The sequence below is a fragment of the Oryza glaberrima genome, chromosome 1 (assembly GCF_000147395.1).
Source record: "Oryza glaberrima chromosome 1, OglaRS2, whole genome shotgun sequence".
Taxonomy (NCBI): domain Eukaryota; kingdom Viridiplantae; phylum Streptophyta; class Magnoliopsida; order Poales; family Poaceae; genus Oryza; species Oryza glaberrima.
The window spans coordinates 31,133,626-31,155,880 of NC_068326.1; the positions used below are offsets into that span (position 1 = coordinate 31,133,626).

General features: G+C 44.7%; 5 protein-coding genes across 6 annotated transcripts; 2 read left to right on the plus strand and 3 right to left on the minus strand.

The window, feature by feature from the left end:
- Window positions 1-1,893: 1,893 nt before the first annotated feature.
- On the minus strand, window positions 1,894-4,189 carry LOC127755503 (putative glucan endo-1,3-beta-glucosidase GVI). The gene is made up of 2 exons (XM_052281176.1): window positions 4,013-4,189; window positions 1,894-3,056 (listed from the first exon to the last, which is right to left on the minus strand). Exons 1-2 carry the CDS (start codon window positions 4,074-4,076, stop codon window positions 2,107-2,109), a joined length of 1,014 nt encoding a protein of 337 aa, XP_052137136.1. The 5' UTR covers window positions 4,077-4,189; the 3' UTR covers window positions 1,894-2,106.
- A 499-nt stretch (window positions 4,190-4,688) lies between these two features.
- Window positions 4,689-8,559, minus strand: LOC127771344 (probable glycerol-3-phosphate dehydrogenase [NAD(+)] 2, cytosolic). The gene is made up of 5 exons (XM_052297239.1): window positions 7,454-8,559; window positions 6,621-6,842; window positions 6,015-6,262; window positions 5,769-5,908; window positions 4,689-5,089 (listed from the first exon to the last, which is right to left on the minus strand). The coding sequence occupies exons 1-5, from the start codon at window positions 8,103-8,105 to the stop codon at window positions 4,948-4,950; spliced, it is 1,404 nt and encodes a 467-aa protein (XP_052153199.1). The 5' UTR covers window positions 8,106-8,559; the 3' UTR covers window positions 4,689-4,947.
- A 380-nt stretch (window positions 8,560-8,939) lies between these two features.
- Window positions 8,940-12,750, minus strand: LOC127771355 (protein GAMETE CELL DEFECTIVE 1, mitochondrial). Its single transcript, XM_052297250.1, has 3 exons — window positions 11,982-12,750; window positions 10,390-10,579; window positions 8,940-9,971 (listed from the first exon to the last, which is right to left on the minus strand). Exons 1-3 carry the CDS (start codon window positions 12,599-12,601, stop codon window positions 9,744-9,746), a joined length of 1,038 nt encoding a protein of 345 aa, XP_052153210.1. The 5' UTR covers window positions 12,602-12,750; the 3' UTR covers window positions 8,940-9,743.
- Window positions 12,751-14,200: 1,450 nt separating this feature from the next.
- LOC127771363 (basic leucine zipper 23-like) lies at window positions 14,201-16,222 on the plus strand. 2 transcript variants are annotated; one of them, XM_052297270.1, is made up of 3 exons: window positions 14,201-14,556; window positions 14,651-14,743; window positions 14,925-16,222. In XM_052297270.1, exon 3 carries the CDS (start codon window positions 14,967-14,969, stop codon window positions 15,639-15,641), a length of 675 nt encoding a protein of 224 aa, XP_052153230.1. In that variant the 5' UTR covers window positions 14,201-14,556; window positions 14,651-14,743; window positions 14,925-14,966; the 3' UTR covers window positions 15,642-16,222. The 2 variants fall into 2 exon arrangements, with proteins under 2 accessions (XP_052153230.1, XP_052153223.1); XM_052297263.1 differs by having other exon boundaries at window positions 14,203-14,556; window positions 14,868-16,222.
- Window positions 16,223-19,948: 3,726 nt separating this feature from the next.
- On the plus strand, window positions 19,949-22,075 carry LOC127778980 (probable E3 ubiquitin-protein ligase RHC1A). The gene is made up of 2 exons (XM_052305630.1): window positions 19,949-20,268; window positions 20,831-22,075. The coding sequence occupies exon 2, from the start codon at window positions 20,836-20,838 to the stop codon at window positions 21,823-21,825; it is 990 nt and encodes a 329-aa protein (XP_052161590.1). The 5' UTR covers window positions 19,949-20,268; window positions 20,831-20,835; the 3' UTR covers window positions 21,826-22,075.
- The last annotated feature ends 180 nt before the right edge of the window (window positions 22,076-22,255 follow it).

Genomic DNA, 22,255 nt, shown 5'->3' on the forward strand with positions numbered 1-22,255 from the left:
ATTTTTATTGTTATTACATGATAAAACATGAATATTATTTTATGTGTGACTAATTTTTTTAAAAATTTTCATAAATTTTTTAAATAAAACGGACAGTCAAACGTTGGACACGGATTTCATGGCTGCACTTATTTTGAAACGGAGGTAGCAGAAGACTGTCGATCAACCGGTACCGTACGAGTATTACATCGAATTGTCAGTATTACCATAACAATGATGAAAATTGTTTCTGGTGGCTAGCCGCCGAGCCAGCTTCACTCTACAAAGACTGTGTTTAGTTCACGGTAAAATTAGAAGTTAGTTAAAATTAAAATAATGTGATGGAAAAGTTAGAAGTTTATGTGTGTAGAAAAATTTTGATACGATGAAAAAAAATAGAAGTTTGAAACTAAACTCAGCCAAAAACCCACAAATCCTGAGGGAAAGAAGCAGCCAAGCCAGATCAGGCCGTCGATGAGACGGGAGTAGGAAACGAGAAATGCTTACCGGATGCTTGCGTTGCGTGCACGCCTTCCTATAAAGTTGAGCGTGTCAAATCAGTCCTGCCTCCTGGAGGACAGCGCTGAGGAGGAGTACTCCTACTCAACTTCCGATATAGGCTAGGGATTGGGTCACTGGGACTTTGGGAGGCAACCTGGCTTTGCTTGCAAGGTTGTGCTTCCGGTTCCGGCTGAATTTTTCGATTGGCTGTCCGGCCCCCGTTCGCCGCCATATGTCGAAAATGGCTTTTCTCCTTCAGATGTCCGCGGCAGATACAACAGTGGTAAAGCAGTAATGCTTCCGTCATGTATGATGAACAAGAACCAGCAGGCAGTAGAGTGCACGAGTGCGGCTCGATCTGGTGATGAGGCCGCACGTGAAACGAGCCCACCAGCGAAGGCATGCGATGTGAGCCAATGCGGTGATGACAGGTCCTCGGCAGTGTGATGAAACGACGACCAGTAGAGACTAGAGAGTCGCTGGCTCTGCCTCGCGGTCTGCAGAACTGTATCGTTGGGCAGCGTGCCACGAAAAATTGACGAAAAGAAATGAGCCCTACAGTAATCCTGTAGTAGCGGTGTACGAAGTAGGATGCCGTCTTGTTGCTGAGAAATCGCGAGTATATAGAATTGAAGCCACCGGTGGCGGGGGAAGCTTCAATTCTCAGCGGCTGCTAACCTGCCATAAGCGGCGGCGCACTATTGGTCGCCTTGTTTTACTTGCGTCGATTCCGTCCACCAGCGAATCACACCAATTCTCCATCCCTCCTCCCATGCTGCGGCGACACAGCCAACCCAACCTCATCTTCTACCGCGGCTAAGGGCTGGAAAAGGCTGTGACTAGGTACGGCCCATATTACTTGGGCCGGAACATGTGCTATCATAGTTGGGCTGGAAGGGATTGCGCACGGATTCGTAGCTGAGCCGACGGATCGCTCTCGGTCGCAGTGACGATAGTGGCCGCCTGTCACCGTGTTCGCCCCAGAAAGGTCCTCCTCGCCGGCGACCCTTCCAGCTGCCAGATGCGCAGCAAGTGCATGCATGAATTAAAGAACAATGGCCTAAAAATGAAACACGCTTTAAGTTCTAGGAGATGCTCGTAAAACAAGAAGATCTCGCGTCGTCTCGGTTCGCAAGGAGGAACTTAGAAGTTGGAGGCAACGTTCTATGTACTCCCTCCATTCCAAAATATTTAACGCGGTTGACTTTTTAAAAAATATTTGACAGTTCGTCTTATTCAAAAAATTTAAGTAATTATTAATTCTTTTCTTATCATTTGATTTATTGTTAAATATACTTTTACGTATACATATAGTTTTACACATTTCACAAAAGTTTTTGAATAAGATGAACGGTCAAACATGTTTAAAAAAGTCAACGGCGTCAAACTTTAGGAAAGAAGGGAGTAATAGTTACTTCCAAACAAGAATCTGAATCAGAGAAACAGGTGAATGCTGGTAATTAATCAGAAATGCAGCGGAATCATATACATATCGATGTCAAATATCTTTGTCCAATATTGTAATCATACTACTAACTCCTAAAATTGGTACTTAAGTAACTCATGCACACGATGAGTCCAAATCCATGGAGCGTCGCCCCCGCCGTCGCTGCCTGATTAAGATGATCACGCCGAGAAGTCGACGTGGTAGACCGCGCTCATGTCCGGGTGGAACAGGCCGAAGTTCTGCTCCACGCCCTCGGGCTTCTGGTTCTCGTTGAACATGGCGAAGATGTACGTCTCCACGGCCTTCCCGGGCCGCCGCGGCGTGCCGCGCCCGACGTGGCGCACCAGGTTGTTGCTGTACGCCGCCGCGTTCTCCACGCTGGCGCCGGCCCCGCCGCCGCCCGACGGCCACCCGGTCTCCGACACCACCACCTCCAGGCCCTGCCCGCCCGCCTTCTCCAGCGCCGCGTACACCGCGTCCAGGATGGCGTCGAACATGTTGGTGTACGTGACACCGCCGTCCGTCACGGCCGCCGACGTCGACGGCGACAGCAGCGCGTAGTCGAGCCGCACCGACGACGGGTCGGCGGAGTAGGCGAAGTACGGGTACACGTTCACCAGCAGGGGCGTCCCGCTCGACGCCAGGAAGGAGACGATCGGCGCCACCGTCGGCAGCGCGGCCTCGGAGAACGCGCCCTGCGACGGCGGGTACGAGGAGCCCAGCACCGACGTCGCGACGACCGTCGTGACCGGCACGCCGAGCCCCGCGGCGCGCAGCGCCGACTGGAGGTTCCTCATGGCCGGGAGGACGCTCGCCGCCTCGTCCCCAGGGATGACCTCGTTGCCGGCGTTGATGTAGCGGAAGCGGACGGCGCCGGCGAAGGGCTGCACGTACGACTGGACCCACGACGCCGCGAACGAGGCGTCGGTGGCGAGGCGTGCCAGGTCCTCGTTGAGCGTGCCGAGCACGACGCCGAGGCCCGAGCCGCGGAGCGCGGCGAGCACGGTGGTGTCCGGGTGGAAGAGGCGGATGTCGGTGATGTTGTTGGCTCTGTACAGGGCGATGACCTTGTCCGGCGACGGGAGGTTGTTGCCGATCATGCCATAGTTCACACCGATACCTTCCACTCCTGCACGATCAATACACACGCCATACACGTACTGGTAAGCAAGCAAAGAAACTACTCAACCTAGCTTGTACTACTACATTACCATTTCATCTTTCCACAGATTCACTAGTTAATTAACGGCATTTTGATGAAAGATTTCTTACTAACTATCGCTGCATAGGTGCATATATGCGCATATGATTACATTACCCTTTTCATGAAAGGAACACTCATTTTGAAATTGGAAAGGGCAAGCTAGAAACAGTTCTTGTGGATCAAAAGTTACCATCCATAATTAAGGAGTGCATTGTACTACAACCAAACATTAGGTCCCGTCGGTTCTACTTGACCATGAGAGATCGACCACACTTCAAAAGATTTGAAACGAATTGAAGACGGTGGTTTGAATTGACAGAGAAACAAAGATGCCAAGATATTTCCATTGTATCCCAGTAAGACCTTGTTCGGTTACCCCCGGATTCAATCCGGACCGGGAATGAGGAGTATAGTAACAAATTTATGATAGAGTAATGAGAGACTAGAATTTATTCCGAGCCGGGAACCAATTTACTTATGATAGGTATAACAAAACATCCGGTAAAGGAACACCACATCTAAATATCTCTGCTTGATCCAACGGTGCACCCGTGAATGCATGCAAAGATATTCCAAGGATACCGCTTTTAGAGAAGATTATGGCAGATCCTAACCAATAACACAATGAACAAAACAGAGAGGAACCGGATAATGACAAGAACAATTTCCAAGAAGCATTCCCACTAAGATCGATCGAAATCAACCGCGTTTCAGAGAAGTTTTCACGCATCGCAAATATACTCGAAACTGATTAACGGCGCAGCAAGGGGAGTACTGATAAACACAAGAGAGAACACCAATCTAGTAGCTACTACTAACAACCAATCTAGCTACTACTAACTGATCACCAGAGAAGTAGATCAACCGATGTGTTCACTCACCTGAAACCGAGCAGCCGCAGAGCAGCAACCCGAAGATGGCGGCGGTAACCAACACAGCATCCATCTCGCCGATCTTCTGCAGCGCGCGGCAGCAGAGGTAGCAGAAACTATCTGAGAACTGTATCTCCTTTCCGACTCCTCTCCTTCCTCCTCCCGTGCGGCGGCGGTCTATATATACAGGGGGAGGCTTTGCAGCGTGCAGCAACTACCGAGGGCCCCACGACCCCCCCTGGGGATGCGTTTTTACGTGGTTACGTCAAACCCTTGATACGGTTGATGGGGAGATCGATGGACATGGTGTTTGCACGTTCAGTAACGGCAGGTGGTGGTACAGTACTACTAGTGGACTTCTTCCACGAATGAACCGCCTCTGAAACTGACGCTATATATCGCTGCTTTGACCGCAATCTACTCGACCTTGGCGATGTCGCTGTTGAGAATTCAGTGGCACGATGTCCCAGTTTCCGTGGATTGGATTTCAAACGAGTCGGTTCGTAGATGAGAAAGTAACATGTGTTACAAGTGTCGAAATGGATGCCTGAAATAGTGAAATGGGTGTTCTGTCTGTTCGAGTAGGTTGGAAGTTCGGAGGATAAATCAATTTAAGTACTGAAGATTTCTTTGCATAAATCGGTACTGTACGTAATAAGGTGGACATTAATGATGCATTGTACAGGCATCGTGGACAAATATATTTTGAACATTACCTTTTGCATATTTTATTATTGGATCACACAAAACAACGTCTATGTACACATTTCAGGCGTTTAACAAATCAAACTACATAACAAGCTCAACAAGTCTTGAAGCAATCAACTGAGATCTTGGTCCCTTGCTGGAACTCACTAGTGTTACAACAACAGCAGCAGCAGCAAGCATAATAGCACACAGAGCTTACAGGATATCTAGCACCAAAAAAAAAAAGGAAGAACTGCCTAAGCTTTGGCATCTCCTTTAGGTTGACCAAGAAGAGATGGCCGGTAAAGTGAATGGCCCTGCGCCATCTCAATTCTTTCACGTGGATCATACATTGTTTCATCTCTTATGGCCTGAAGGATCGAATCAGGAGGAAGTTCCCTGTAAATACAAATGAACAAATTGAGTAGGCTGTGGCACAAATACGCTACGACTGCACTGTCAGCTAGTAGTATGAGGGTGGAGAAAAGGAGCCCCCCAAAAGCTTGAAAAAAAATATGGAATTTATTCAAATTTGAGCAAATCTCAAAATATTGGCACTGCTGGCCTCCTCTATTTGCACAACGGAGTTGCTAGAAATATGGCGCCATATGCTACAGTCGATTTTTTTCAGCCACTTACACAGTAGTTACACCTCATTTACACCCCACTTACATATGTAATTAGTATGTAATTTTCAAATTTACATATGTAATTTTAGTACTTACATATGTAATTTTGAGACTTACATTGTAAATATACTAAAATTACATATGTACTTTAGGAACTTACAATGTAAATACATGTCGACTATTTTTTTATGAAAAATATGGCGCCATAAATATAGCTACACCCTTGCACAATCCTACATTTTAGCTGCCACTGATTTAGTGCCTTGAGAAAATGACGATAACAGCTGGAACTGACCAAGAGAACTAGACTTTCAAATGTCTGCTGTGATTATAATTACTAGAGTACGAATCCAATAAGGACTAAAGGGAACTTTGCTCGGCCACGTGGGTTTAAATATGTTGAAAAAAGTATGGGATATTGATATAACATCCAAAAAGAACATACTAACCTCTTGATCAAAATTTTGTACAGTGCCTTCAGGATTGGGCACATCTCAACCGGTGCAACAGATCTGTTGGCTTCAGGATGCATTACGCTTAAGCTATCCTGACTCAGGAGTTCATAAAATGCATCGACTGCAGAGACACCCTGGAATAAAATGATAACAAAATTAAGTATATGGCCATCAGACCATCATAAGGTGCATCATTTCCTCAGTTATTGATATTTCAGAAACCAAGACGGAAGGGCAAACCTGAATGGTTCCTTTGCCTTTTATGCTGTCACCCATCTCTAGTGTCAGTTCACCTTTAGCTAGTTTCTGCCCATACCATGCATTACGACCCTTCAGCAATGTGACATAAGTGTCAGCCAATAATGGCCCAGCAAGTTTTTCAGGCTCTTCTTCCAAAAGGTGGGTTATGTAAATCATTTCAGATGTGCAAAGAGCAAAGTAAACGGATTTGCTGGTTGCACTCTCATTTGTTAGAGCTGCCACCATACCTGCAGGATAACAAATTTCAGAAAATTAACAGAAGCATAAACCAAGAAAAAAAAAGGCAGATGACCACGACAAGATTAAAACGCGACGTAAAGCATAGCAACATAGATGAAGCCACAATATACCGCACATATTTCTATAGTTGTTTTTATGGTATATTTCTTCCTGGAGAAAACATTGTATATATCTTGATGGTAACAGTGCATTCTGAAAAATATAAAACAAGGCAGAGTACGCAAAACATCAACTAAAGCTGACCAGTGCATTCCAACATACCCCATGCTAAATATCACAACAGTATATGCTCTACCGTGATTACAGAAGATAGCAAAAACAATCAAGAGAGGAAATAGAAATTACCGGCACCAATGGCATACACATTTTTCAAACCTCCCATGACTTCATGTGTAATGAGATCACTATTATCCCATACAATAAAATGAGGCTGCCTCAAAAATTTAGCAAGAGGTTTTCTCCATTTGTCAGCTCCACATATACGAGCATTTGCATATTCTTTATTGTAAATTTCTGAAGCAATGTTAGGGCCTCCAAGATAAAGAATGTTTTCCAATGGAACCCCCGCTGCAGAAAACAAAACAAATATAAATTGCAGAAATAAATTGGAAGGATATAATTCAAAACAGTTAAGAAGTAAAACCAAGCATGAACACCCGGCCGTTAACAGTAACACACACCACAAATGATCAGGTTTAAACATATTAACCTGAATTGAGTTTAAAATAAAAGGGAGAATCTAAATAATTCATTTTATTTATGTGGAAAGACAGAAACTGGAGTTATACCAATTCATGTAACATATCTAGCAGCTAAACAGCTAAAGGACTATTGAACAACAGAGGACATGAATAAAGGCAATGTTTGTCCCATCCAGTTCTTTTTTTGCCAGCGTTGTCATTTTCAGACTTGTGCCTTTGTATGTTCAACATAGACTTACTTTTGTGTAAATTATGTTAGGGCATAGAGCTGAAGTAAACAAACTATTCATCCTCAAATCATACAAAGTTACAAATTTCTAATGTAGTCTAAAGCAAAGATAAACTGCATTTGTCAATACCAGATTAAAGAATATCCTAGTTACGGATAAGCACAAACAAAGAACAAAGAACAAGTTAATTCAAGCAAAGAGTGCACATGATGGTAAGATTGTGTAAAGAAAAGGAAAGGAATCTCACTTGCATTGCTAATCATCTGTGTGGGAGTTATGATCCGTGGCAGGGGATCCAGGGAGGCCTCTATCCCTTTGGCCAGAGAGAGGATGATGGGGGCAGTAATCCTCTCCTTCCAGTACCTCCCAATCTCCCCGAAGACTTCCCTGGTGTCCGTGGACGGCAGCCCGTTGATGACAATGTCGGCGTCCCAGACGGCCTCCTGGAGGTTGGTGACGACCTTGAGCGGGCAGAGCGGCGTGTCGATCATGTTGAGGCAGAAGCCGTCCCTGAGTATCTCGTCGGCGTAGAGGGTGCGGTCGCCGAGGCGGCCCTCGACGTACTTGAGGTAGGCGCAGCGGCGGATCAGGCGGCGGAGGACGTCCTCCCGGGCGTTGATGACCTCGAAGAGGTGCTCGGCGGTGGCGCGGTCGACGGCGCGGCCCGGGCGGCGCCAGATGCGGACCTGCACCTTGTCGCGGAGGTGTCCGTACGCGTCCTGCATCAGCGCGCAGAAGACGCTCCCCCAGGCCCCGGCGCCGACGCCGACGATCCGGAGTGGGTCGCCGTCGGCCTTGCCCAGCAGGCGCCGCAGCTCGTCCAGCTTCTCCTCCACGGTGGCCCCATTCCCGTGCCCGTTCGCCGCCGCCGCGCGCGGCGCGTCCTCCGCCCCGCCCATTGCTCCCTCCTCCACCTCTCCGCCTTCCCTTGTCGTCGCTGCAAGCAAAATCGAGCAGGCACCGGAGAGCCCAACGGCACACGCTACATAACCGACTACTTAATTACGGGGATCGGCGAGCGAACGAACCAAATCCCACAGAAAAGTATAGTAAAAACGACGCACTATTTTTTTTTCCCTTCTCTATCTACTAAGACCAGCCTGCCCACCCCAGCATGTGACGCGATCTGAGGAGTCGTCCGCCAATTTTTGGTGGCTGCTGGTAGGTTTGGCCGCCGAATCACTGTCGGCCGGAGAGACCGAGGCGGCTTGGCTTGGCTTGGCTGCCGGCACCGCCCCGGGACGTTTGCCGCCTGTTGCGCCTCCGCTGCTCGCGTCGCGACCCGCGAACGAGGCGAAGCGAAAGCGAACAGGGTCGGGTGGAATGGAAAGCGAGGTGGTGGTGGTCCTCGTCCTGTGCGGTACGGCGGAAGGAACAGGGCGCGGTGGGAGCCGAGGTGGCAGGGTGGGTTGGTGGAAAGGATCGGACGGGGCTGTGGACTGACGACTGGTTCAATCGCAAAACGTAACCCCCGTATTTGCTGAGGTGACGGTGACGGTGGCATGGCGGATTGGGACCAGGATCTCGCGGGTGGTCGCGTGGCACCGGGGGGCCGCGTCAGGTTCAGGTGGGCGCTGCTTCGATGGCCGATGGCGCATTCACGAGCGCGTCCACCCGAAATAATAGTGCTAGTAGCAACTGTAGCACAATTCGGATGTGTACTGTGTACCAAGAAGCATTAGGCCATGAAAATTGGAGGACACTTTAGTAGAAAGACAACCGGGAGACAATCGCCACGTACGAGTACTGTTCATGGCCTTAGAGTAGTGCTAACCAGCACAAACTGGGATACGCTGTACCAAGAAGCATTGGCGTCACCATGCCACGGGGAAAAAAGAACTCCTTTCCGTCACGTTACTGATAGTGACGACAGGGAGCAACAAAATTTAGTGACGCGTACATGCCTACCTTCCCCTTGCGTGCCAAACATGTTCCACGCACAGGTAAGAAGCTGGGGATTTGTTCAACACAAAAATCATATAAAAGAACTTGAATGTCTCATCTCACTTACCACGGTAGCAGCTACTAATTGATATATAATTCACACTTGTGAGTCGTGATGAGATTTAAGCGGAAAAAACGCACTACGATTTTATTAAGACAATCAGAAAAGCATATCTCCCCGGATCACAAATGTATCTTAGGAAGATCACCAATGTATTTTAGGCCTTCCATCCACAGCTACAAGCAACCTTAATTATGGACTACTTCCTTACTTGCATTAAACATAACTGTGCATCACATTGCAAAAGGTGATTTTATGAAATGTTGACTACAAGTTGCCTGGCAACCCAAGGTTATCGAGTGTGCTGCCTGGCAATGAGGTGATGGTGATACGCCAACAGTTCAAATATAAAAGGGGGCAACGGAACTTGCTACAAATGACATGAATACAATAACCACCTCCCTATGCTGCAAAAGGACAGGACCAACACTGGTGGTTAAAACTTGAGACGGTTTCAGTATTTCTGCTTTCCTGAATAATGCCAAAAGAGTGTTAAGAAAACCTGCAAAACGGTAAGTAGAGTGTATTCTTGTTACTTGAAGGGTGCCATTATCCTCCGCCGCCGTTTTGGAGTCTCCCTCTTCACATACATCTTCTCCATATCGTTTAGTGGGCGGCTTGATCCATCAGGTAAACTGGCGAACTTCCAGCCACCTCCAGAGCCCCGCTTTGACTGCGCTCCAAGTTTCTCAACCATGTAGGTCCATCCATCGTCGGGCCGTCGTCGGCTGTACTTATGACACTTCACCTCGCCTGCCACCTGCAATTCAAAAAAAAAAAAAAGAAGGAAGGAAGGTCAGAATCCTATCACTCATCACTTAAGGGAAAACACAGAAGATCCATTAAGATGGTCAGTAACCAATGGACCTTAAGTCTTTAAACATCATGTATTTTCTGGCTCATATGCATATAGCTTGGCATGAAGTTATCTTACACAGAAGATACTCCATAGCTTCGAGTGTTTTATCTTCCAATACAAAAGGAAACAAATTCCAACAAATTATTATCATGGGTCTCCCATGTTTGCCTTTCCATATCAAAAGAGAACATCAAATTCACTAATCACTACATATAAACAGCAGGAGCTTTAACTGAGACTTAACAAAAACAAAGACAACACTACCAAATTATTTAATTAAAGATGATGAAAGGGAGAAATAGAAATGTAAGATCCTCACCTTCTTCTTGTTGAACTGTAACCGTTGAACAAATTCCTCATACAGCATCTGATCTTCCTTCATTGAAATCTCATACAGAACCTCATCAGGATCTCTGGTTGTGCCATCCCAGCCCTCAGGCATAACTTTGAAGTCAGGTTTATAAGGAAGTGATGCAACATGAAATTCCCTATCATGGGAATTGAAAAACCTGCATAGGAGAGGAAAATAAGTAAGATGCCGCATATCTCAGCAAGAATATTATTGAAGGGGCAGAAATAAGAATAAACACGCACATAAACTGCATGCGACAAGATCAACACAAGAAGATAATTCTACATGATTAAAGCAGAGAAACCAATATGAATTTCCAGGCTGCAGATTCAAGAACCATAAATAGTTTGTAAACCAGTAAGCTCACTATATCGGAGTATTAACGTCATAAGAGATTTTTTTTAATCACATGCAAACTGACACACACAGCTTATCAGTTCTTATATACCGATTATTCAAGAATAAGGCAACCTGGGGCGAATTCATGTTAGTACAACATGATGCACAGGACACAGGTTGAATTTCTTGTTTTCACTGTAACAGCCTATGCACATGCATTGCGACAATCCCTAGCCTGATTGGACACCTCTTAGCCTGCAAGCAACAAAATAACAGCTTTGTATGTCCTTTTGCGTGCTATTGTAGTTGGATACTCATATTTTGCTTAATACCATCATACGTTTTGATTTTGGTAAGCATTCAGACTCATCATTTTGCTTATGCTTATGCTTATAAACTAAATTTTAAATTTTAGAACTTAATTTTGGAGTTAATTTTGTGGTTTTTTATCCTAATTTATTTTACAACATTTGCTTTTGAACCGTATATAAAAGTTTTACCCAAAAAATATTTTTTTGATTAATAAAAAGCTGTCCGGATATGCATAAGCATAAGCGAAACCATAGGGTTGTAATATTGATTGTCGTTAAATACAAGGTGCTCTTTTATTTTGAGTATTGTAGAGATTTAGTGCTATGCATGGGACAGCGGGTCATTTTTGTTCTGGATTCACCCCTGAAGGCAACTAAGATTAACAGAAGGATTTGATGCCAATAGTAATTCTATTTCTAACAAATAACATTAAGACAAACAAAATCATCACTTCATACTGGGTTCTGGACCTCTTGGCATCCTCATCCCCTCTAAGATTTCAGACATCATCACATTCCTTTGTGTACATATGTAAGCACAAAACACATGTCGTAGAGCTTCCAACTGTCACTTGCATTAGAAACCAGTCGCTTCATCCTAAATCACACCGCCCTAACTTAATCTTAGCTAAAGTATTAACAACAGAAGATATGATCCAGTGAAATGTGCAATACTATTCAGGAATAATTTAATAATTCAGCAGACTTTTCAAGTTATTATAGATGAAATGGTCCTCTTTCTGTTTCTAATTGCCATCGGTTTACTATCAAAATGTTCTTTTGCAGGTTAAACCTATGATTTTAACTATTCCAGTTGTCCCTCACCTTCAAAAGAATCCATCCAATCAGAACCTGATCTAATTAGTATTACCAACACAAAGTTAGGAAGTAAACAAACTCCTCACGTACTCTGGGCAACTGTCGAGGAGGACCTCGACGGAGTCGTCGAGCGGCTTGCCCAGCTTCCTCTCCTCCTCTTCCTCCATCTCCTTGAGCCACAGGATGGCGTGCACCCGCTGCCGCATGACGCGGAAGTCCTTAGCGAGGCGCTCCACGGTGTACGTCTCGGGGTCCTCCTTGTGCAGCCGGTACATCTCCTGCTTCTCCGAGTCCTTGAGGTAGGATCCCCGGGAGCCCGGCTCGCGCACCTGCTTCAGCAGCTCGCACGTTTCCCGCATCCGGTCGCCCCACGAGTCCACGTACGCCTTGGCCTCCCTGTTGTCGCGCTCCATGGCGCGGAAGATCTCGTCCTCCTCGTCCATGGCCCGGACGGCCGCAAGCTCAGGGGAGACCGGCTTGGACGGGGAGGTGACCGGGCGGCCGACCGCGGCGTCGGAGCCGTCGAAGTGTTCCTTGGTGATGCCGGTGGACCAGGACGAGCCCCATTCGTCCCCGCCCTGCCCGTCTCCGGGAGAAGAGGAGAGGCGACGGAGGAGGGCGGGGATCCTAGACGCGATGGCGGCGGCGGCGGCGGCCGGCGGCGCGGCGGGGAGGCGGCCGTGGAGGAGGGTTTTGCGGAGGGCGAGCATTTTGCTTGGCTCCGTGTGCTTCTGACTGGGCTGCTGCGCTTGCGTGGTCTCAAATCAATGGAGGTAGGAAGCCGACACTAGCGGGCCTTGGGCCGAACAAGCTAGAAGGCCCATTTACATTTTTATTCGGCCAACCGAAAAAAAATCAGTCAATTTCTCACCCGTTGGATAGAGATCCAACGCATGTGCCTTTTCACGGGGAGGGTCGAGCACTCGAGCCCTAGCGCCGCCTCGCCGTCACCAGCACCATCGCCGCTGAGCTCCCACGCCGGCGACGAGGGCTGTGTTCCTCAGCTCTCCGTTGCGTCGATTTCCCCCGCGCTTCCTGTTCACCCCCACCACCAGTCCACCACCCTCGCTCGCTGCCTAAGGCGCCTCCGTTGGCGGCAGCGAAGATCAATGGCGACAGGCGCGAAACAAAGGCTAACAAAGGCGAAAAAGAAGAGAGGCTAAAAGGCTATGGTGGAGCAAGTGGGGGCGTTCCGGAGGAGGGGGCAAGCTTCGGTTGTGTGGTGTTCGTTGGCTGCGCTGGCAAGCCGGCTTCGCTGGATGAGGACGCGCGATGCGCCGGTGGTGCACCGCTCGCCTGGATCGACAAGCCTCGCGGTGGAGGAAGAAGTCATCGGAGACGGAGAAGAACACACGACGAAATCGAGCCTATAGCACAGTAAGAAATTCGAGTGAAATCGCCTTTACAAAAAAGCACTTGGCAGAAGCATACCAATTGTCCCATTCAGAAGTTGGTAACTTTTCTTGGATATAGTTGGGAAAAAAATGGGTATTCTTTTTATATATTCGATATTGTTACATCTATTGTGAATTGTGATTGCTTGCATGTTGTTGAGGAATAATATCAGAACCTACAAGTAATCTCATGTGTTCCTAGCGCTTTAGCTAATGCTAATGCCGCATGATGTGAAATGTCGATAATTCAACAGCACTTCTTCTGTTGACGACATACAATAAAGTGGTCAATTATTGCTCTATCCTAATCCAAACTGCATATAATCTATGTTTGGGTTCTTGGGCCGTGGGCATTACTGTGCCAGCATGCCGCACTCCCACTGGCTGTTATTGTCACATGTCACTTTCATTTTAGCTGTATTTTGTTATATTATTACATGGAACCATGCGGGCTATAACTCTGTAAGTAACACAGGAGAGCCATTAGGACCACGAGATTCATAAAAGTCTAGTGTATAAATGTGAACTAAAATTAGCTAACATAGTTCACATAACCAATCAATAGTCAATTTGAGAATTTGCCACTTCATTTGTTGCCATTTTAGAATTCTAGCCCATGCCTCACTTGCATGTATCCCTTCTCAGATGTTAGTGAGACCTTCAGTGTAAAATCTTCAATTAACAACGAATTGATTGGCAAATTCTTTAAGTCCTTGTTAGCAGTTGATAGCAAGGAATTAGAGGAGGAAAAGAAAATGCACATGGCTTCCAAATTGTTATTGGACCTGCTGTATTCTTGTCCAATGAAATATTCCCATTAATAGTCGCGTGCTTCAAAAGGGATCATATTCTAAGATAATAATTCTGTCAAGTTGCTAGAATACTAGCTGAATCCCACCTTGCCAAATGCTGCTGGTTGAAATGAATAGCAAAAGAATCTCAACATTAAATCACTGTGTAGAAAGAAATGCCATGAATAGTCACAAAGAACTAGGATTCTCTCCCTTTCTATCCTCTCCACTCCTCCAATAACATCACTTTCCAATGCTTTCCTCCCTCTATTTTTATAGTTGCCTTACCTCTGAGATATCCAAAATAAAATAATAGAGAAGGCAAGCAAACATTAAGAAAAGATTGGTGGAGAGGAGATGGACTGAAAAGTGTAGGGAAAAGGCAAAGAAGGCTTCTTCTCTTGCGAGGACAATCCATCAATTCTAGCCTTCCCCTCGTCAATATGAGTTCTTGATGCGCTTCGTAGTTCAGGAGTTTGGGTACTTTTCAACTCTCTTGTGTTCACTTTCTTGAATAACCTGCTCTCATATACTGATGTTATTTCTCCCATTTGGACACCAAACACTTATGCAGGAAGTTTTGTCCTAATTGCGATCTTGTGAGGTTTTGCTATTTAGTGGTGATAGTTGTCCATATGTTCATGCTTCTGGCCATCATGGGAATTTGGTACTTACATGATCTTTTGACTATTAAATCACTAATCAATAATCTAGGGGTTACATGAATTTGCTTTAGTTTTGTTCTTGCTCACATAAGATTTTGCTAAATCGGTAAGCTTTTATGGAACAAGGTCACCTAGTTCTTGAGTTGTTGAAGTGCTTTTGGCACTTTTCTCCAACTTGCACAGTTAAACCATAGGAGGAGAGTTTTCTTGGCACATTTTGTGACTATGGATGATGAAGTTCACCTACCAATTCCAAGCCACCTTCTGTTTTCACATCCCGAGATCTCCCATGGCTTTGATGAACTCCTAAAGAACACAACTACGTGTACTCACTCACACACTTGCAATCCACCGGGTCCATCAGTTGCTATGCATACTCACACATGCCTCCACACACACATTCAAGTCATGGCTTCTGGTGAAAACAATGTTGAAGAGGAGCTGAGAAAGACCCGTAAGCCTCTGGGAAATAGAGAAGCAGTGCGCAAGTACCGAGAGAAGAAGAAAGCGCATGCAGCTTTCTTGGAGGAGGAAGTCAAGAAACTTCGCACCACAAATCAGCAGCTCTTGAGGAGATTGCAGGGGCATATATCACTCGAGGCTGAGGTGGTGAGGTTAAGAGCCCTTTTGTTTGATATCCGAGGCAAGATTGATGCAGAGATTGGTACTTTCCCCTTTCAGAAGCAGTGCAGTTTTGGTTCTGTTACTTGTACAGACCATTCTCCGTGCTTTAACACTAGCACTGAGGTAGCAGTCCGGGAAGAGAGCTCTAGACCAACAATTGTGGATTGCGGGATTGATGGAACTGGCATTATTTCGCACGAGCTTGATATTCCCAAAATGGTGAATTCAGTGGATGTCATTCCAAGCTTTGTGAATTCTGCCTCATTGACTGAATGAAACTATCAAGTTCCTCATAAGTTCTCCATGCTAGCTCCGGTTGCTTGATGTTGCGACCTTGTGGGTAATAGCTTTCCGTTGTTATAGCCTGCTCGAATAAAATGGTGGCTATGATACGAGTAAAAGTCTAAAATTAGTCTACCAATGCAGATGTTACTGACTGTAAGTGTTGGGTACTTATGATTTATTATGAAGTGTGATATGTGCTGTACTGTATGATAGTATTAGAAGAGGCCAATAGTCAGTATGCCAAAATGTGGTTTACGTTCTGCAGAATACTGCAAGCGTCAAGACGAGCTGAACTTTATTCCTGGTGTTGGTTTCTCTTGCTAGAACTATTTTCGCCAGATACTAATACTAATATATCTTTTCAGGTAGCTGTTATAATGAGACAGAGATGTATGTACATGCCATTTTTTTTTGCTCGCTGGACATAATTCTATCTAGGTGATGTTTGTTATTACCATATGTTGCTTATCTGGCTATTCAAGAGTCAAAACTCGAGACTACACAGACTTTGATTTCCTCGTGTACAAGAGAAGGATCACCATCTGTTCAGTGAAAACTATCGCTGACGAAAGTATGCTCTGAAGCACTATTGCTGTGAAATGGCTCGCTGTGCTTGCGCGTTTGTATACATGCATTCCATTCAACTTCATATTCTTGCCTGCTAAACATCTCTGAGTGTCTAGCCTTCACTAACCTCGGAACCAGTTTCTACAGCGGATTTATGTATCAGGATGTATAAAACCAACCGTGCTATCTAGGGTAAAAGTTCCCTACTTCATCCATCTCAGAAGAAGATATCTTTTGTATATAAATCTATACATAACATTCCAGAACAAGATAACTTTTATATATAAATATGGGACATACGACACTAAATTCATAGGATTTTAAAAGTTCCATTCTTTCAATCGATAGGATATTATAGGAATAAAATCCTAATGAAACTTTTTGGAAGAGAGAGCTGTAGTACTATATAGACTACTTGTAACTACGCTCCCAAAAAGCTTTAGCTTTAGAGCAAGCAGACTAGTCCACGTCGAGGAGGGCAAAGGTTCTCTTCTACGGGATATGTTGTTTCCCATAGTTCATAACTCATCTCTCTCGTTTTTCTCGTGCACACATTTTACGAAAAGTTTATATATAAAAGTTGCTTTAAAAAATCATATTAATCTTTTTAAAAAGTTTTTTATAGCTAATACTTAATTAATCATGTGTTAATCTATCGCTTCGTTTTGCTTGCGGAGGGGAGGGGTTCCCAACCCCTCCAAAAGAACACAACCGATATACAACAAATACAGCTACATTCGAAATCTCGACTGAAGTACGGCCCAGTGAAAAGTCCGACGGCGGCAGGAGGCCAAGCCAGTGTGACGTCCCTAAACGCAAGTACTATAAAGTTCTAAGCACAAACTCTAAAGTGTCATGTATGCTTAAATGATGATTTGGAGGAGAGAGAGAGAGAGGAGGAGGAGGAGGAGGAGGAGGAGGAGGACTCACCCCTCATGCAAGGAGCAACCTCCACACAAATTTCAAGAACAAGAGAAAATGAGAGGGGTTTATTGGTGACAAGTGTATTGGGACTAGTGTATTAAATGCAATGCATTTATATAGGTTAGTTTTAATTTTATGGATGGATGATGTGGATAAAATTGGAGATGACTACCACCTCTATATAAAACTTGCCCTAATAACGACTCTCATGGTATTGTTGACTGTGCGGTGACGGGGCGCGCCACGCCACCTAGCGTCCTCCCGCACGCGACGGGCATGTTGAAATAAATTTTGTCTCAAACAACGCTACTTAAAATTGATCTAATAAAAATAAGAAGAAAATGGATAGTTTTCTAGATTATATTGTGCTTGCATGTTATTTTGGGAAAAGAGTGTTATTTTTTTAGTGTTGGCTGGAGGGTAATCGCTATTATGGAAGGAAACATCTTTAAAAAATAGTTTCCTTTTAAATCGATAATAATCAAATTAATTTGGTGCGACTGAGGTGTCTTAATTGATCTCATCCGTAGAAACATACGAATGGCTATGAGTTTGCCAAATTCTCCTATAGATTGTCAAATGGGTTGGGTCCTTCTGTGTCTTCCTAGGCCCACATGTCCCACATGTGCAGCTCGCAGGCTCGCAGCCCAGGAACAAAACAGTATGTTTGGCTGAGGGTCATGCAGGCACGACCCATCTAGCCATGTCATGCTTGGGCTGCTACCCAGCCTGACGTGCCAACACAATAAGTGCATGTAGCGAGCCAGCATGATATGGCCCAGGAATAGCACACAGCTTGGCCCGTGCGATACGATGGCGACCAACGACAAGCGAACAACCGCTAGTCGAGCAACTGTCATCCGAGCAGGAGCCAGGAGGAAAGTAGAACGGAAAAAATCGAGGAACCCAGGGGCTCAGGACGAAGGAAGCGATGGAGGATGCTCTTCAACGTAGGCCTGCATGGTAGCATCGTGGTGTGGCCAACTCTATTCATGAGCACAACCGCTAAGCATGTCGATCATTGTGGGCTTACCGGTTTGGGGCAAACGAAGTTGGAAGTGAAGAGCCACGGTGGTGTGCCGAAGTTTGTGCAGTAGGATGCAACAGATTCTATTCGCATTTTTTTCTTGGCATATATCAAATTTGGGCTAACCAGCCTTCACACCTCCCACGTAACCTTGCCATGCCAACATAACATGACCTGACGTCTCACTAGGTTGTGTCTGGATTTCAGACTCAACACGTGGGGCCAACATGGCAAGATCTTGCCATGCCAACATGACATGACCCGACATCTCACTAGGTTGTGTATAGGCTTCAGACACCACACATGGGGCCAACATGGCAAAATCTAAATTGAAAGCACTCTTCTTTTGTCCTATCGCGCAACATTGGATCAACGAGCGACGCTGACCATGTGAGAGAACTACTACTCCACGTCTAAAGTTTGCTATTAGGTCATGCATGTCTTTTTTTTTTACTTATTATAGAAATTTCTCTTAAAATACTTATATGATTTACGATTCGATTACGCTGCTGTATTCATTGCAATAAAATCTTGATAACAAGATCTCACATGATTACATCCTGATAAAATATATATGTGTTTTAAATTACTTTTATTGTATATGTAAACTACTTTTCTATTTGACTAAAATACTTTTTAGACATTTATGAAAGAAAATTCGATAATACCTAAAAGTAAATTATATAAATAATTAAAGTAACTTAGCACAAAATATAAGTAAGTTGTCACGACATTATAAGTAAATCCGTTTTAGGGGTGAAAACATGAGTCCATCTAGAAACTAAATTAAATCAGCACAAATTATGGAACTGACTAAACACGGTAATAAAAGTAAACAAATCAAAACATTATGAATGTATAAGAAGTAATTTAATCAAATCTAAAAGTTATATATATATAAATATATATATACATATATATACATATATACATATATATACGTATATACATATATATATATACGTATATACATATATACATATATACCTATATACATATATACATATATACATATATACATACATATATATATACATATATATATACATATATATATATATATATATACTACCTCCGTTTTTTAATAGATGACGCCATTAACTTTTTTTCACATGTTTAACCATTCGTCTTATTCAAAAAATTTACATAATTATAATTTATTTTGTTATGAGTTGTTTTATTACTCATAGTAGTTTAAGTGTGATTTATATCTTATACATTTTCATAAAATTTTTGAATAAGACGAATGGTCAAACATGTGAGAAAAAGTCAACGGCGTCATCTATTAAAAAACGGAGGGAGTATATGATAAAAAGTAACTTATATATATAATAAACGTAATTTAAAACATAGATATTTTTATCAGATATAATCATGTAAGTTTTCATTGTAAAGATTTAGTTATAACGAACACAATAATATAATTGGATTATAAACCGAATATGTAATTTAAGAGAAAATTTTATTTAAAATTTAGATGTTAGGAGGTAGGTGGGTCTGGGATAAAGGTAACTATGAAATTGAAAGAGTGAGAGGTACGCGCACTTTTTTTTTTTTGGATTTTGGAGAGTGAGGTAGAAGGTTATGATATTCCAGTGCACACTCTAGTTGTCAGTTGTGTCTCCATTATTTATCATCTTAACCCTATAGAAAAAGTAAAATAAAAAAAATCCAATGTCTCAAAGATCATCATCTTCAGAAGCTCCGTATGGGCCGGGGGGATGGGATGTGCAAAGCAAGTGCTAGTCCAAATTACTAAACTATCCTCGCCATTTTGACGCCTCTCTGTCAGTCTGTCGTGCGTGAGTTTGCCCTTGCCCACCGGCCACCACCGCCGATCCCCATCCATCCCGCGAGCGATTGCGGCTTCGTCGCTCGTCCTGCCGCTTCCGCCGCATCCTGGTGAGCACATCCTCCGCCACCGCTGCCTGCTCCGATCCCCATTCATCGCGCGAGCGAGTACGGCTTCGTCGCTCGTCCTGCCGCTTCCGCCGCATCCTGGTGAGCACATCCTCCGCCACCGCCGCCTGCTCCGATCCCCATCCATCGCGCGAGCGAGCGAGGGTCGCCGTCGCTCATCCTGCTGCTTCCGCCGCATCGGTACATCCTCTTTCCCATCTCTCTCTCTCTACCCACGCACTTTTTTTCTCGAATTTGCGTTAGCCCTATCTTCTGTTCTAGAAATTAGCCTTAACCTTAATAATAGTAACAGGATGATGATTCCTAACAAGTGTTTGGGGTTCAACTGAACCCCCATGTCCCATGTTAGATCCGCCAGTGAGCCATGTTGTTAGTGACAGTATGTTTTAGATAGTGGGGTAAGAATTCACTATTCAGTGATCAATACCTCACTCCAACTCTCACATACGTTTGATTACATAGTTCCGTAGAGTATACTACTCGTAGTACTATGTAAATCCTAGTAATGGGTTCTCCCTACAGAGCCCTGCCTGGGGTTTCATTCCCAAAATTAGCCAGTCGTAGTGATCAAATCTGTCTTATAAACATCAATTGGGTGTAACTGTTCCCTCATCCTCCAAGTAAGTGTGATCTGTAGCAAATTGTATTGTAGCCTTGGAGTACATGTTTCAATATTGTTTTTGCTTGGTACTTTCTTTGTAGAAAATATTTTCTAATGCTGATCGCTTAATTTTTCACACAGACAAGATGCCAAATAGAGCCACGCATTGGTGTTATGCCTGCCGACGTCCAATTCGTGTTAGTGGACAAGATATTACATGCCCCAACTGCAATGATGGTTTTATACAAGAAATCAGTGAGATAGGTGGTTCATTGAACACTTATGGTATCTTTGACCCGAGCTTTGATGAGCGTCGAGATAGAAGTTTTGGAATGGTGGAGGCTATGTCTGACCTTATGCGACAACGGATGGCAGAAATGGGCAGAAATCGTGTGTTGGATTTCCATGGTACGAGAGGGGCAAGTTCCCATCAAGGAAGGCGGCCAACTGTTAGACCAATGCTCATATTTGGCAGCAATGCACCTGATCGTGTAAGCAGCAGTAGTGAAGAAGCAGATATACTCCTCAGGCAAGGCCGCAGAATTGGCGCGGACCGTCCAAATTTCAGTCGTTTCCTAGTCGGTCCCAGTCTTGAAGCTCTATTCGAACAGCTGCTCCTGCATAATAACCGTCAAGGACCACCACCAGCTCCACAGTCTGCAATTGACTCCATGCCTGTGGTAAAGATAAACCTCAGGCACCTTAGAGATGATCCTCACTGTCCAGTTTGCACAGACAAATTTGAGGTTGGAACAGAGGCACGGGAGATGCCATGCAAGCATCTGTACCATGCTGAATGCATCATTCCCTGGCTGGTTCAGCACAATTCTTGTCCAGTTTGCCGCCATCCACTGCCGTCATCTTCCCACCGTTCAGGCAGCACCTGTTCATCGTCAACCCACTCTAACGAAGCTGTTAGCCATGGGGTTGCCAGATCTGATGCTGATCCTGTTCCTGTTGCAAGAAGCGACGACAGCAGAAACCATGAAATGCACGGTTCTTTCTCGTTTCTCTGGCCATTTGATTCACCTACTCCTGATTCCAGTTCCTACACGCACGAAGGAGGTGTTGGTGAGCCTACAGTTCATGACGATGCTGGCCAGATGACCTATTCTGAGTGGCATTACGACTACTGAACTTCCTGCAGCAAGACCCCCCAACATATCAGTGTCCACTCCTCTTGGCTTCAACCTCTTAAAGAGGAGGTGGATAATTTATGGGTGTCGTGTTGGGTGTGTGAGGCTTTCGCCTAGAACAAACCTTGTGTTGCATGTGCCGTTCTATCCCATATGCTGGGGCTGTGTATAACTGTACATCAACTATTGAGCAATGAGCTATATGCTGTACTGCCAGGGATGCTATGGTAAACTACAAGTGAATATGTGATATGTCTGATCATTCGTATGGATTATGGACTATGAAAACGTCCTGATGAGCAGAATCCAATCAGAAAACGCATGCTCGATTTTCCATTCCTTAGCATAAGAAAAGCATGCTAGCTCAATAGTCAGTACAGTACCCACTACCCAGAGACGTCAGGATGCTGATTGCGAATTTTTTGAATTG